Here is a 15,852-nt window from a genome sequence, read left to right on the forward strand (position 1 = left end):
GAAAGCATCATCAAACCAAGCAATTCACCATGGAGAGCGCACGAACACGTAGTTCAAAACCATACAAAAAAAACAAAGACTAGTTATTGATTACTTGGTTTTGATAAATAAGTTTACTTATCTAGATGCATATCCCTTGCTGAATTTAGATGATTTAATAAACATGATTTCTAGTTACAAATACTTTAATCATTTAGACTTACGTAGCACTTACCATTGTGTGCCACTTCACAAGGATGACAAAATTTATGCTGCCTTTGAGGTAAACAGACATTTGTATCAGTTTACACGACTTCCTTAGGGTTTGATGAATGATGTCACTTGTTTTCAGTGAATTATTGACAGTTTCATACATCAAAATAAATTATAAAAGACTCGTGCATATTTAGACGATATTGTGATTGGCGGTAACACTAACGAAGAGCACAATATTAATCTTTGTATATTTTTGAATTGTGCAAAATGGTACAATATCACACTAAATAAGGATAAGTGTGTGTTTAATATTCCTTCTATTAATATTTTGGGATATCAAATAAGCCATAATGAACTCCAACCTGACCTGTCGTGCTTTTCTGCTCTAAAAAACAATAAAAAGTTGACCACAAGATAAAAAATTTTTGTCCTGTATTTCGGGATTATTTGCATACAATTTGAAATGGGTTCCATGCTTTTCACACTGAATACGACTGCTAATTATCTCTTCCATTTCTCCACTTTCTAAAGAGGCAGTTGTTGGAGACCTGAAATTCGTGATTTTAAATTCTGTAAAGATGCAAATTGATGATAATTTGCCTTTTCCATTTGAAACAGATGCGTCCGACATGACTACCGCTGCTATATTGAATCAGTATGTTCAACTGGTCACCTTTTCTAGCGTATGCTTAACTTTTCTGTAAAGCACCATTCCATTGTCAAAAAAGAAGCTCATGCTATTGTTGAAGCGATAAAAAAAATGACACCACTTTCTCGTTGGTCACCAATTTACTTTGATAACCAACCAAAAATCTGTGTCCTACATCATCGACACCTGTCATCAAAGTAAAATAAAAAATGAAAAGATCAAAAGGTGGAAGTTAGAGCTTATGCCTTAGAAGTATGATGTACAGCATCAAGCTGGTTCGTTAAATACTGCTACCGATTCTCTTTGAAGAGAATTTTGTGCTGTTACTTTAGAATTACTTAAAAATTTGTGTCATCCTGGGATTGCACGTATGGTGCACTTTATCTGCATTCGAAATTTACCCTATTCTGTAGACAATGCAAAAAAAACATTATTTTCCGGTGTTCTACTTGTCAAAAATGTAAACCATGATTCTATAGACCAGAAAAACAAGAATTGATTTGAGCTATGTATCCATTTGATAGACTTGGCATAGATTTTCAAGGTCCTCTGCCTTTGTCTTCCTTAAATAAAAACTTATTAATAGTTATGGATGAATATTCACGATTTCCTTTTGGTTTTGTGTGTCAGGATACATCTTGCTCAACCGTTATTTCCTGTCTTATGTTGCTGTTTTCAATTTCCGGTCTTCTTGGATATTTACATTCAGATAGAAGTTCATCGTTAATGTTGTTGGAACTAAAATCATTTTTACACTCCAGAGGTGTCCCTACGAGTAGATCTACCCCATATCACCCAACAGGGAATGGTCAATGCGAGCTATTTGTTGGAAAATCGAATAAGGAAGTCATAGATGAGGTAGCTCTACAACAATTATTCTTAGGAGTATACCATGTGGCACCAAATCCAATGACACCAGTGGAGCTGATGTTCGTGTGGAAAATAAAATCAGTCTTTGACAAATTGGTGAAAAGGTATTTGTGAGGGTATATAAGAATGGAAAACAGAGTTGTGAAGATGGCGTCATTACCAAACGTATAGGGAAAATGCTCTACTTGGTAAAAAGTAGGAAAGGGGTATACAAGAGACACATGAGCCAGCTGAAAAAAAGATTCATTGAGAGCAAGCCCAAGAGAATGGAAGAATCAATGGAATGGTTATATGATACTTTTCAAGTACTAATGCCACTATAAGTGATTGAACCCAAATGCACAAGTGTAAGAAAAAGAAAATGTACGAAGTTCTTGGAAGTGGGTGCCAAACAGAAAAAAAATATTAAATGTATAACTTGGAAGAAAAAAACTCAAAAAAGGTAGGTTGGGTGATATAAAAAGTATTGCTATTAAAAGAAATAAATGACACTCCCTAAGAAAAACTGAAAAGGGGAGATGTTGTGGGGATAATAGTAATAATGGTATACTCTTCCCACGTATGTGCTAGTTGCTATAAATAAGGTGACATTGGTCTGTATAAAGGAGAGTATGAAGTAGACAGTCATAGTCATGGTCTTACTTGTCTTACTAACTATACTGCTATACCAGAGTGGGCGTTATAACAATCAGATGAAAAGACTACAACAGTAATTTATTTACTCATGATTGAAAAAGGTTATGAGCAACACAACTCACTCAATTTCCCTCTGCTAGCAATCTTACTCTGTATGTAAGACAACAGGAAACATCTCCAATTTATCCTTGTATATGATACTATGACATCATTACATGCTGCATCATCAATCTAAAATGCTCCTAGGAAAATAAGACCCAGCTAAGCTTTTGATAGAATGTAATTACTATTTGGAAGAAATATTGTCAAATGTGTAATCTTTGTTATTGCTTATAATCAAATTCTGTTTGTTTTTCCCTCATCTTACAGACTATTCCAAGTAACCAGAACAAAAATAATATCATGTTTGTGAAATTATTGGTTGATTATGCTACATTAAAAAGGTGAGATGATTATTTTCTTCTTTCTCAGTATAAGTACAACAATTTCAGCAAAGTAGAGTGTGGTAAAATTTGCTTCTCAACCACTTCGTTCCAGATTCAGTGTCAGTGTGTGTCACCTTGGGCAAGTGTATTCTACTATAGCCCTAGGCCTATGAGTAGATTTGGTAGATGGAAACTGAGAGAAGCTCATATATATATACGCGAGTATATATATATATGTATGATGATGATGATGTATATGTGCATGCATTTTGTGTGTATGTATGTATTACTGTCTCCTTGTCTTGACCATCCTATGATAGCTTGAAGCAAGTGTCACTATCATACAAGTAGTGTCCTTCATTTCCAATCTGTGTAAACATTTCTGGTCATAGGGAAACATTATCATCATCATCGTTTAGCGTCCGCTTTCCATGCTGGCATAGGTTGGACAGTGCAACTGGGGTCTGGGAAGCCAGAAGGCTGCACCAGGCCCAGTCTGATCTGGCAATGTTTCTACGGCTGGATGCCCTTCCTAACGCCAACCACTCCATGAGTGTAGTGGGTGCTTTTTACGTGCCACCGGCACGGTTTTATGTGCCACCGGTAAACAGGTAAGAGATGGTGATAGGAAGAGCATAGAAAATTTACCTCAGTAAATTCATCCAACCTATACCAGCATGGAGAAGTGAATGTTAAATGATCATGGTGATGAGGAAATATTGTGCCAAATTTATCTTCTATTATTTCTATGATCTTGTTAAAGGTTTCTACAACTGGATGCCTTACTTAATGCCAACCACTTTACAGCATGTATTGGATGCATTTTCTGTGGCACTTGCACTAGTGTGGTTTCTATGTGGTCTGCAAAACTAAGATCCTCTTCAACTGAGTGGGAGCTACAAAAGAGAGAGTTGTTATGGGATGAAGGATTCAAGTGTAAGAGAAGGAGACGAAACAGAACAGGTCTCTTGCTATAGAACAACTACACTGTTACATTATAGAAGAGGAAATGGGAATGGCTGTGATGGTGCTGGAAAGAGAAAAATAGTGATGATGAGGTGACAATGCAATTTGAGGTATGAAACGAGAAGAAATGGGTGAGTACAGGAAGTATGAGTTATTAGAGGTTGCAAGAGTATATGGGAGACTGAGAGATGGTTAGAGATAGAGAATGGGTAAGAGGGTGAATATAATGAACAAATATAAGGGGATGATAAGTTTGGAAGGCAAGGAAGAAGGAACAGTAGGTGGCAAATGTAGAAATTGGGTAGGGTTGAGGAGTAACCGTTGCTACCTAAGTTGGAGTGGATATTAGATGACTGGCAGTGCAGATAAAGGGGTAGCACAGGGGTGAAGAGCAGCAGAATGGTAAGATAGAAGTACATCGTTTATGTTGTCAGAACTAAAATCATTTTTACACTCCAGAGGTGTCCCTACGAGTAGATCTACCCCATATCACCCAACAGGGAATGGTCAATGTGAGCGATTTGTTGGTTCAGTGTGGAAAGCCATTACAATGTGTTTGACAAGGGAAGAATGGGAGAAGGTGAAAGCAAAGGAGAGATAACATGGTTGGGTAGGTTATAGAGTGTGGGGGCCCGAAGAAGTGAATAAGGGAGAGTGATCAAGGTAAAATGTAGATAGAGAGGACAGTATTAAGAATGAAAGGTGGATGACTGAAATGGTTCAAGATAGTGAGAAGATATAAATGGTATCAAGGTAAATCTGTTCTGCCTTTAGTGATTCACAGTATTTTGGTATTAACCTTGACAAACCATCTGCATGTCCCCAATTTTTTAGATGGCAAATACTCCATCTTGAAGTCGTAATTTAGTAGGATCGTTCACCAGTGCTGCAATCTGTTGACTGTATGTGTGGTGATAACCTTTTTTGATCCATAGATAAATAATAATGGGCAGTGGTTTGTCTGCAAATGGAATCTTCTTCCATGTATAAATTTATGGAATTTTTTTACCGCAAATATAATGGCTAATGCTTCCTTCTCTCTTTGATTGTAACCTTTCTCAGCTGTCATTAAGGAATGCAAAGCATGAGCTACAGGTTTCAGGCTACCGGCTTCATATTTGTGTAAAATCACAGCTCCGATACCACTGCTGCTGCTATTTCTAAATTCAGGTCTAAATGTGATAATGACAATTCCAACATTAAGATGTTTTTAATTTCTTCAAAAGCTTTTTGGCACTTGTCTAACATCTTTCTTTAACGACTTATTCAGGAGGGCTCTTAAATTATGCATATTCAATATGTATTCCTGGTCGGAATTATTGAGTCCCAAAATGCTTGTAACATTGTAATGTTTGTCAGGAGAGGCATATTTTTTATTGCACTCCCCCTTCATGTCTGGTCTGCATCCATTTTCATTGATAATCTGCCCTAGATATCTTATTCTTGGCATAAAAATTTCACACTTTTCCTTGCTGATTTCATAACTCTAATTTTTTATTTTTTTCAAGGACCTTTTTAACATGCTCAGCATGCTGACCATGAGATTCACTGTTTATGAGTATGTCATCAAAGTAAGCTATAGTGAAATCCAAACCAGCGAGCATAGTGTCCATAACTTTTTGGTAAAAGCCTAGTGCTACCTTTATACCAAAAAGAAGTTGATTAAATTTATACAGTCCTTTATGGGTATTTATTATTAATAATTTTGAACATTCTTCATCTATTTGTACCTGCAGGTATGCTGCAGATAAGTCCAACTTTGAAAAAAATTTTCCTCCATTCAACTTTGTGAAAATTTCTTTTGGACTTGGTAATGGGTCAACTCCATGTATGTGCTGATTTTTCAAAAGGATTAAATGAATGTTTGATGATTCATTTAATCCTTTTGAAAAATCAGCACATACATGGAGTTTATTATTTTTTCTTGACATTTACTGATGGGAACACCCATTTAGCTTAATCAATTTTTTCAATAACCCAAAACTTTTCAAGTGTATCCAATTCTTTGTTGACTTGTTTCAATGCTGTGAAAGGTACAGTTCTTTTTGGTTTAAATAGCAGTATAGCGTTTTCTTTTACTTGAAACTTCACCTCTGTGTTGGTGCAAAGACCAAATTCATCAGAAAAAACTTAAGGAAAAATCTTTTTTAATCCTTTTTTAAATTCCTCTGACACCTTATTTGTATTGGTGGAAGAACCAGTCACATTTTTACAAAAGAAAAAAATTATGGGGAGGTCCCATAAATTAAATGATTCCATCTAGTATGTTCCGAATGAATTTTTCATATTATTCAGCACAAAAACTTTGGCTTTCAAGGTTTTTCCATAAAATGTAACATCAGTTATCATTTCACCCTTAAAATGTAATTTTTCTCCTGAAAAACCACATGCAATTTTTGAAGTTTCTTTCAATCTAGGTTTCCTGATTCCCCCCGCCCCCATATGTGTTAATTATCATGATATCACTGCCTGTATCCAACTGTAAATTGATATTCTCATTATTCATTTTTATGGACAAAATTTTCTTTTCTGAGCCTTGCTTAGTATTGTGAAATCCTGACACCCCTGCGGGACAGCAAGTGAACTAACCTTATGAAGGTGCATGCGTACTGACAGTGTGAAGTACATTGTGGTATGTGCAGTCGCATTTGCAAAGGCAGTCGTTGAGAAGAGATATAAGTTTGTTACGGATTTAGTTTTTGTAGTGTTATAAAACAGTTACAGTGTAGTCTGTATCCAAACTCAAGGATATAAGACTGGCTACAAGACATTTGAAGCTCACTGTGGATGTTCTTAGCATGAAAGATCTATTAGCTTCCATGGTACAGTTACAATGGAAACTACAACAGCAACAAGAACAACAGAAACAGCAACTACAACAACAGCAAAATCAACAGTTTTTGGGTCGATTGTTGCAGTCTAAAAACACTTCAGGTTCATTTTCAACAGACAGGGTTGCTAATTCAATTGAAGAATGTCAAAGGATTATTAATTTACTAGCAGTATAGCCTGGCATTGCCCGGGATTAAGTTAGGATTATTAAATGATCAAGTGCTTTATTTCAAGCCAAAATTAGTGACACCGACATGAAATTTGAGCGAAATCCGTTGAAATTGGTAAACGTTTGGCTGAAGATGGGTTGCAGGCAATTTGGTTGGGATATCCCATAAGGAATTGGTTTATCAATTATTTCCACTAATCGATTGTTTTTTTTTTTTTGAGAACTTAAAGCATTCAAAGATCTCCTAAGTAATGCTGGCATCAAGTTTTAGCAAAATATGTCAAAATTGGTAAAAGTTATGGTTGAAAATGGGGTGTAGCCATTTTTAGTGGGAAATCCTATAAGGAATCGGTTTATCAATTTTTTATCCTGATTGAATGGGAACTGCGCTGACTTTTCAACAGGCTTGAATGAATGCTGGATGACATACAATTACCCTTTACCAAGTCTGGAGGAAAGTTTTGCGAAACTCATAGAGGAAAATGTTGGAGGCATATTTACAGTTACAGGTCAAGGAGGAATGTTTGAAATTATTAACAATAAACACCCATATTTGGGATAAAGGTGGTGCCTAGTATTTTCCAACAGGTGATGGATACTATGCTTGCAGATACGGATTTCACTATAGCTCACTTGGATAACATACTCATAAGAAATGAGTCTTGAGGCCAGCATGAGTACCATGTTAAAAAAGGCCTTGAAAGAATAAAGGAGTATAGATATAAACTTAGTGTGGAAAAATGCAAAGTTTTCGTGTCAGAAATAAAATATCTAGGGCAAGTTATCAATGAAAATGGTCGCAGACCAGATCCTTCAAGATCTTTGCAACAAAAAAATATGCCTCCCCTGAAAAATATTACAATGTTACAAGTGTTCTTGGGGCTCGCAAGCTATTACCAAATATATATACCTTCTCTTCAGTTTTAGAATGTTTCAAAGAGTGGTGCATTTAATTTTATACATAGAGAAAGAATATTCTAAATTCTTGAAAAATATGGCATACCACCTTTAAAAGTAAATGCAATTAAACTAATCTCCAAAACACAAGTCCAGGTGTGAAATCTCTTTTCAGTATTTTTGCTGATGTATTTCAAGGTGATACATTTTTCTTCATTCTTGTTTTGGAGTTTTCATTGAAAGAAGCATTCAAAATGTCTGATAGTGATTGTGGGATTGTTATAGAACCCAAGAAGGGGACATGGTATCCAGAGATACAATTCAATGATTTGGCTTATGCTGATGACATCACATTGCATTTAACTGAAAATTTGTTTTATTGTATTGAACATGCAACGAATCTAGTTGGTTTACATTTTAATGCTAGAAAATAGAAATTGTAACAGGTGACTATCAAGTAAAATCTTTAACTGGTCAAATTATTAAATGGGTGGAGCAATTTGGATCTTTTCGGTTTGAACGGCAGTTTTTTCTAGCGGTGTCATATGAAATTGTCTCCCATAATTATGACCCTAGTATCGATCTATTGCATTTCAATCTGTTTTAGGGTTAGGGGTGGGGGGAAGGGTATCTTTTTTTCTTCTCAAATGTAAATAAACCCAATCTGTTTCTTAAACGAGGGTCATATTCATATGGCACAGAATGTTTTTTACCTCAATAGACGTATTTGATTGGTTGAAATTGCAGAAATTGAAGAAAAAAAAACAACAAATATCTTACAAACCATAGAATTTTCTCAATAAAGCCAAGAGAAAAAGATGTTTTATAAACACATTCTACCAGTATATGAAGTTTAACATTTTTTAGTTACCTAGAAATTATGTTAAAAACTGCCGTTCAAACCGAAAAGATCCAGCAATTTTAGCTTTTGAGAAGAATTTTTAACATCAGCTGGAGAGAGATCATATAACAAACCGAGAGCTATACTAAGACCTGCTTCAGTTGTCGGACTCTATTCAGCAGAGATTACACTTTGCTAGCCATTGCCACAGAACAGGAGAATGACCTGTTTATAACTTTTATTTTGCTCAATATCTGGAGGTAAATTATGCAGAGGAGAAATGATGGAGATCTTTCTAAAAATGCTCAGAAAGTTATAATGGTATTAACTCTGGTTCTGAAATCAAAATCTTGACAAAGGACTAAGACAGTTGGAAGCTGAGAGTGAAGGATGCCATAGTTTTGTCTGTGGATGACATGATGATGATGATGATATATACACACGTGGAGGCGCAATGGCCCAATGGTTAGGGCAGTGGACTCGCGGTTTCGATTCCCAGACCGGGCGTTGTGAGTGTTTATTGAGCGAAAACACCTAAAAGCTCCACGAGGCTCCGGCAGGGGGTGGTGATCCCTGCTGTACACTTTCACCACTCTTTCTCCCACTCTTTCTTCTGTTGGCCTGCTCGCTTAGCCAGCGGGGTGGCGTCATTCGAAGGCTAAAACAATGCGAACGCATTGTGACCAGCGATGTGTAACTACATCTGATGGACTGGTCGGTCACGTGATACACACACACACACATACACACAACTTGCTTCCCAACAACATGGTTCTGGGTTCACTCCCATTGCGTGGCACCTTGGGCAAATGTCTTCTATAGCTTAGGGTTTGTGAGTGGAATGTGAAAAGAAGCCCATTGTATGTGTGTGTGTGTATGTTTGTATTTGTGTGTGTGTCTGTGTTTGTCCACTTGACAATTGATGCAGGTGTATTTACCTCCCCGTAACTTAGCAGTTCAGCAAAAGAGACCAACAGAATAAGTACTAGGCTTACAAAGAATAAGTCCTGAGGTCGATTTGTTCAACTAAACGCGGTGCTCCAGCATGGCTGCAGTTAAATGACTAAAACAAGTGAAAGAATGTATGTGACAGTATATGCACTATATGTGCAACAAATTACCGTTGCAGCTAGTCAAGGAACCAAAACAAAGAAATAAGATTACAGCGATACAGGAATGATAGACATAAGAGAATATCTAGTGTGATACATATTGAGAGTTATAAAACACAACAAAATAAAAGCCTAAAACGAGGAAAGGAGTTGACATGGCATTTGCTGGTCATGGCTAGTTACAGAGGTATGTTGTCAAGGGGGCTTAGTTGAAGCAGATAGGAATACTCTCACACACATAAACATACATAGACACCTATAATTATATATATATATATATATATAAGTTCAGCAAAATTTAGATTCAAATGAATATGGTACTTAAGTTAGATGCACCAGAATTTTGTATGGTGTTATCCATATAAATCCATGGGGTGATTAATTAATATGAAAATTATGTATTAATGGAAAACCTCTATAAATGGCTGATGATTGCTCAACATTTTAAAACTGTTGTAATACAATATTTAATAAAATGATGTAGCGTGAAACGATCGTACCAAATTACCAAAGTTATTTTTGTTGCTTATTTTGATTATATATATATATATATATATATATATATATATTATATATATATATATATACACACACATATATGGCAGCAAGCTGGCAAAAATGTTAGCGCGCTGGGCGAAATGCTTAGCGGTATTTCATCTGTCGTTATGTTCCGAGTTCAAATTCCGCTGAGGTCGACTTTGCCTTTCATCCTTTCGGGGTCGATAAATAAAGTACCAGTTACTGGGGTCGATGTAATCGACTTAATCCCTTTGACTGTCCTTGTTTGTCCCCTCTATGTTTAGCCCCTTATGAAATATATATATATAGAGAGAGAGTAGTGGTACAACAAAGCACTAATGTCTAGTGGAAATAGCAGTTGATACATTTACGAAGCTTCAATGTATATACACACATACATATATATATCACCGTGACCGACCAGGCTATCAGATGTTGCTACACATCGCTGATCACAATGTGCTTCGCATTGTTTTAGCCTTCGAATGATGCCACCCCGCTGGCTAAGCAAGCAGGCCAAGAGAAGAAAGAGTGAGAGAAAGTTGTAGCGAAAGAGTACAGCAGGGATCGCTACCACCCCCTGCCGGAGCTTCGTGGAGCTTTTAGGTGTTTTCGCTCAATAAACACTCACAACGCCTGGTCTGGGAATTGAAACCGCGATCCTACAACCGCGAGTTCGCTGCCCTAACCACTGGGCCATTGCACTTCCACCATATATATATATATATATATTCGTAATAATGAAGGGTGAAATTAATTAATTTGGAATAATTATCAATTACACCAAGTGGTCTTCGGCATGTAAAAGCCTCATTCGAGGAAAATTTAAGTAATACTAAGCAATAAAGGGTTTAGCAACGAATTGCCTTACCACATACCGAATTTAGAAATAGCAGTCAAAGAGTTATAGCTATTTCTTCTACTAAAAAGGGAGATCTCAGTAAAAACAGCAATTGGAAGGCAGACACAAACAGGTAAGAGAGAATGAATTGACGGCAATCTATCATACAATTTTAAGTTATCTACGGACGTACGTTTCGAAATCAAGTTTTTAGGAAAGCATAAGAATTAAATATTAAATAATTCTATCTTACCAAAAACTTCTTTTCTCTTCAGCGTAGAATACTATAATCATAAATGATTATATATTGAATTTTGAGATACTAGAAGGCACCAACTCAACTCAGTATCAGAGCGAGCTAGAATCCGCAACTAGTATCACCAAATTCAATGCGTGAATGAAAAGATTGTGTCACCAGCCCCTTCCCACCCGCGTATATATACGTGTGTGTATATATACACACACACACACACACACACACACACACACACACACACACACACACATGCATAAACTCACACTTATACACAAACACACTCACTCTCATATCTATGCACATACACACAGTTATGCACCCAAACACACTCACACACATACTTGTAATCAACTTTCCCCCTTCCCTGAAGTGACTGGCTTCATGCCAAAATTTAAAAACCATTATTGTTGTTGTTGTTGTTTTCAGAAACAATTCTAATGGAATAAACAAAATACCAACAATGTGGTCCTTTGCTTTCTTATTTCTTATTTGTGTGTCTCTCCTTACTAACGATCAGCCATTTTGTATTTTGTATTCCTGTTGTATGTGTCTTTATTTGGACATGCGTATACCCCTATGTGTATCTATGTTTAGTAAGTAAGTACATGTGTATGTGTGTTTTTTTTTGGGGGGGGGGAATGCTTGTATTATCTGTATCCCCTGCTTATACACATTTGTGTAATTTGTTTTTATTTATTTCGTTCATGTGTTTATTGGCTAAACTGGCAACATGACCATCCCTAAATACAACAACATCTGTTTCAACACAGAATTTCACATCAAGAATCTTGCAAAACAAATATATAAACACACACACACATATATAATGTATGTATACAGACACATGCACATATATATAAAGACTTAAAATTTGTGTGCCTGACTAAAAAAAATAACATATATAGAACAAAATGTGTATTTGGTGTATGTTTTCCAAATTCTATTTTTCTGGGTAAACACTATTTTTTGTGAGCTAAGGGATAAAATATGCTTTCCAACCATATGATCTTGGGTTCAGTTTCACCATATGGCACCTTGGCAAATATCTTCTACTACAGGCCCAGATTGACTATAGACTTGTGAAAAAATTTGATAGACAGGAACTGATAGAAGCTCATCATGTATATATATATATATATAAGTTTGCAGAGTTAGCAGTTATAGTAACTTACTAAGAGATAAAATATCTGTATTTACTATCGGTATCAGTAGCATTGTATAGTGTTCTTTTACTTGTACTTTCCCCAAAAGTATGCCTTGTACTTACTTCACAGGTTATTACTGTTAGAGTCAGGTATCAATCATCCTTTCTTTGATATAGATATTTTGCCAGCCTGTACCTAAACTTGAGCATATGAGACTAATGAATTTTTTTCATGCTAACGATTTAGTTATCTTTGCTTCTTGTATTTCCTTATTTTATTTTCTTATTTTCAGTGAAGAAAATGTTGATAATGGTAAATCATTGTTTTGCCAGGCTCGGTCAGTTGCTCGCAAATTTGCTATTGCCCACATATATGCTGCTGAATTTGAACTTAAGTACGGTAAGCTGTGTTTTAATTTTTTTGTGGTTGAGAAGCTTGCTTCCCAGCCATGTTGTTTTGGGTTTGGTTCCTCTGTGTTGTACCTTGGGCAAGTGCCTTCTACTACAGCCTCAGCCTCATGAGTGAGTTTGATAGGCATAAATTTAAAGAAAGCATGGAGAAGTGGAAGTTAAAAAATAATGATGATGATGACGTAAAAAGCATGTAAAAAGCACCATCTGGTCATGGCCGTTTGCCAGCCTCGTCTGGCACGTAAAAAGCACCATCAGATCATGGCCGTTGCCAGCCTCGTCTGGCACCTGTGCCGGTGGCATGTAAAAAGCACCATCCGATCGTGGCCGTTGCCAGCCTTGCCTGGCCTCCATGCCGGTGGCACGTAAAAAGCACCCACTACACTCACGGAGTGGTTGGCGTTAGGACGGGCATCCAGCCGTAGAAACATCGCCAGATCAGACTGGGCCTGGTGCAGCCTTCTGGCTTCCCAGACCCCAGTTGAACTGTCCAACCCATGCTAGCCTGGAAAGCGGACGCTAAATGATGATGATGATGATATCTGGATCATATACTCCTTAAAAGTGAATCCTGGGACCAACATGTAGAGCATGTAAAATATGTGTTCGAAAAAATTAGGGATTACAGCTTTCCCCTGAGTGAGGAAAAGTGAATTTTTCTCACTGAAAATAAAATACTTAGGACAAATCATTGACAGAAATGGAAATCGATCAGATCTGTCAAGGGCAGATGCTGTGTGTGGGCAGGCATTATCATGATACAGATTGACTCCTTTTTTGTTGACTAAGGATGGGCAATTTTTGTTGAAAGATGCTTTCAAATGATGGAATTAATTGCAATAGAGATTGGTGTTGATTGTTTTGCAGTTCATAATGGATAATTCCTTGAATAGCCCACCATACACTCAACATAGTCTTCTTTGGATGAAGTAATCCTCTTGGTTGCCGAGCAGGTATGCTTCGTTAGCCAATCTATTATTAAGAATGTTTAATGTTATGATAAAGGATCCACTTCTCATCACCAGAAACAAGCCTATCCCAAAATGGCATCTGACATTGTGTAAACAATGACACACTACATGCGACACGTTGCAGATTTTCTGGAGAGTCATGCAGGACACATTTTCCAAATGTTGAAATTTTTTCAATTTTTTTCAGTTCATGTACGATAGTTGTTTGGTTTATTTTAAATTTCTCAGCTAGTTCCCCAGCGCTAATGCCAGGATTTGTCTTTTAACCCTTTCGTTACTGTATTTATTTTGAGATGCTCTGTGTTTCTTTCAATTTCTTTAAATATCACAAAGAATTTAGTAAAATAACTTAGTTATCATTCAGCTAGTGTTAGGAACATAAATTGTGATTAAGGTTTGGTGGAAGATTTTAATTCAGAACTTATGAAAATAAGACATTTGTACTCAGAGCCAGAGCCGGTTTCAGCCGGGTTGGTAATGAAAGGGTTAAGGAGCAATTGTCTGTTTACTTTATTAGAACTGGATATCCTTCCCACTACTAATCATTCAACTTTAAAATTAGGCAATGAAATCTGTTTTGTCATTTGAACACACTGGAATAAGTAAAATTATGTGCCTTACTTTGGATTACAGCAGGTTGACTGCAAATAGCAGCAAACTGCTGTAGTTTTTTACAGCTCTTGGGTTTTGAAGTAGTAACATTTCTGAGAATTGTTGAGTATGGATGTTGTTTAACTTCCAGTGATCAGATGAGAAAATATGTTTTGAATGTGACATGGCAGTAATCAATTTATGAATTTACTCTTTACTTGTTTCAGTCATTTGACTGTGGCCATGCTGGAGCACCACCTTTTTAGTTGAGCAAATCGACCCCAGGACTTATTCTTTGTAAGCCTAGTACTTATTCTATCGGTCTCTTTTGCTGAACCGCTAAGTTACGGGGACGTAAACACACCAGCATTGGTTGTCAAGCGATGTTGGGACATACACATACATATATATATATACGACGGGCTTCTTTCAGTTTCCGTCTACCAAATCCACTCACGAGGCTTTGATCAGCCCGAGGCTATAGTAGAAGACACTTGCCAAAGGTGCCACGCAGTGGGACTGAACCCGGAACCATGTGGTTTGTAAGCAAGCTACTTACCACACAGCCACTCCAACCAATTTGTTTGGTTATTTAATTTTTTTGTACCATTTTGGCTTTGTCAAAAATATGAATTGGCATCTGATGCTTGCTTTCTTTTGCTCTAAAATTGGTCAGCTTAATTTTTATATGTGCCTTAGTTAACCTATTTTTGTTTATGCTCTTCAGAAAAGCATGAACATTACAACTTCTCCTTAGCCGATGTAATTATTTATTAAACATTGTATTAATTTCCAGAATAAGAACCCGTCTCTGAATCATTTTAGTATATTTTTTATATATATAAAAGTGAGAATATGTGTTTGTCTGTATGTGTGCATCACTAGAACTCAAGAACTACCCAACCAATTTCATTCAAATTTTACACATGCCTTGCTTAGGGTCCATGCAGTGTCATGGGCTCCAACTTCTTGCTTAATGCGAGCGCGGAGCAATCTCTTATCTTTTACACTATTTCAGTATTACGTGTCAGAAATGAAACAATAGCAGCTCTATTGTAATGTGAGATAATACGTTCAGTTTTAATAGTTTCACTCTTAATACTGAAACTATTGTCTCACATATATACATGCATACATATATATGTGTGTGTGTATCTGTACATATATACATTTGCATATATATATATATATATATATATATATATACATATATTTATGTATATATATATATGTATGTATATATATATATATATATATGTATATATGTATATGATTGATTTGATTTGATTTTGATTTTTCCAGTTTCAGCTAATGAGCTGTGGCCATGCTGGGGCACCGCCATTTGGTTTGCTACATGGGTTTACCTCACGGATGCTTTTTAGCAAACGCCATCTGATGCATGAGAGAGTTCGATGCAGCTGCCCTCATCTGCACCTCCTGCCGTGAAGTTGGTTCATCCGGGACACCTGACAGGAAGAGATCCAGTCCTACTTTAAAGACATCCGCATCTACACCATGCAGGTCCCT

General features: G+C 36.5%; 1 protein-coding gene across 1 annotated transcript in view; it reads left to right on the forward strand.

Annotated features, from left to right (window-relative positions):
* The window catches only part of LOC115219951 (dual specificity protein kinase TTK-like), a 69,202-nt gene that overhangs the window by 42,993 nt on the left and 10,357 nt on the right, over positions 1–15,852 (forward strand). Inside the window, exons 4-5 of the mRNA XM_036509475.1 lie at positions 2,720–2,793; positions 12,646–12,752. Of these exons, the coding sequence (XP_036365368.1) occupies positions 2,720–2,793; positions 12,646–12,752 (181 nt within the window). The remainder of the gene's footprint in view (positions 1–2,719; positions 2,794–12,645; positions 12,753–15,852) is intronic.

This window comes from Octopus sinensis, linkage group LG15, assembly GCF_006345805.1.
Source record: "Octopus sinensis linkage group LG15, ASM634580v1, whole genome shotgun sequence".
Lineage (NCBI taxonomy): Eukaryota > Metazoa > Mollusca > Cephalopoda > Octopoda > Octopodidae > Octopus > Octopus sinensis.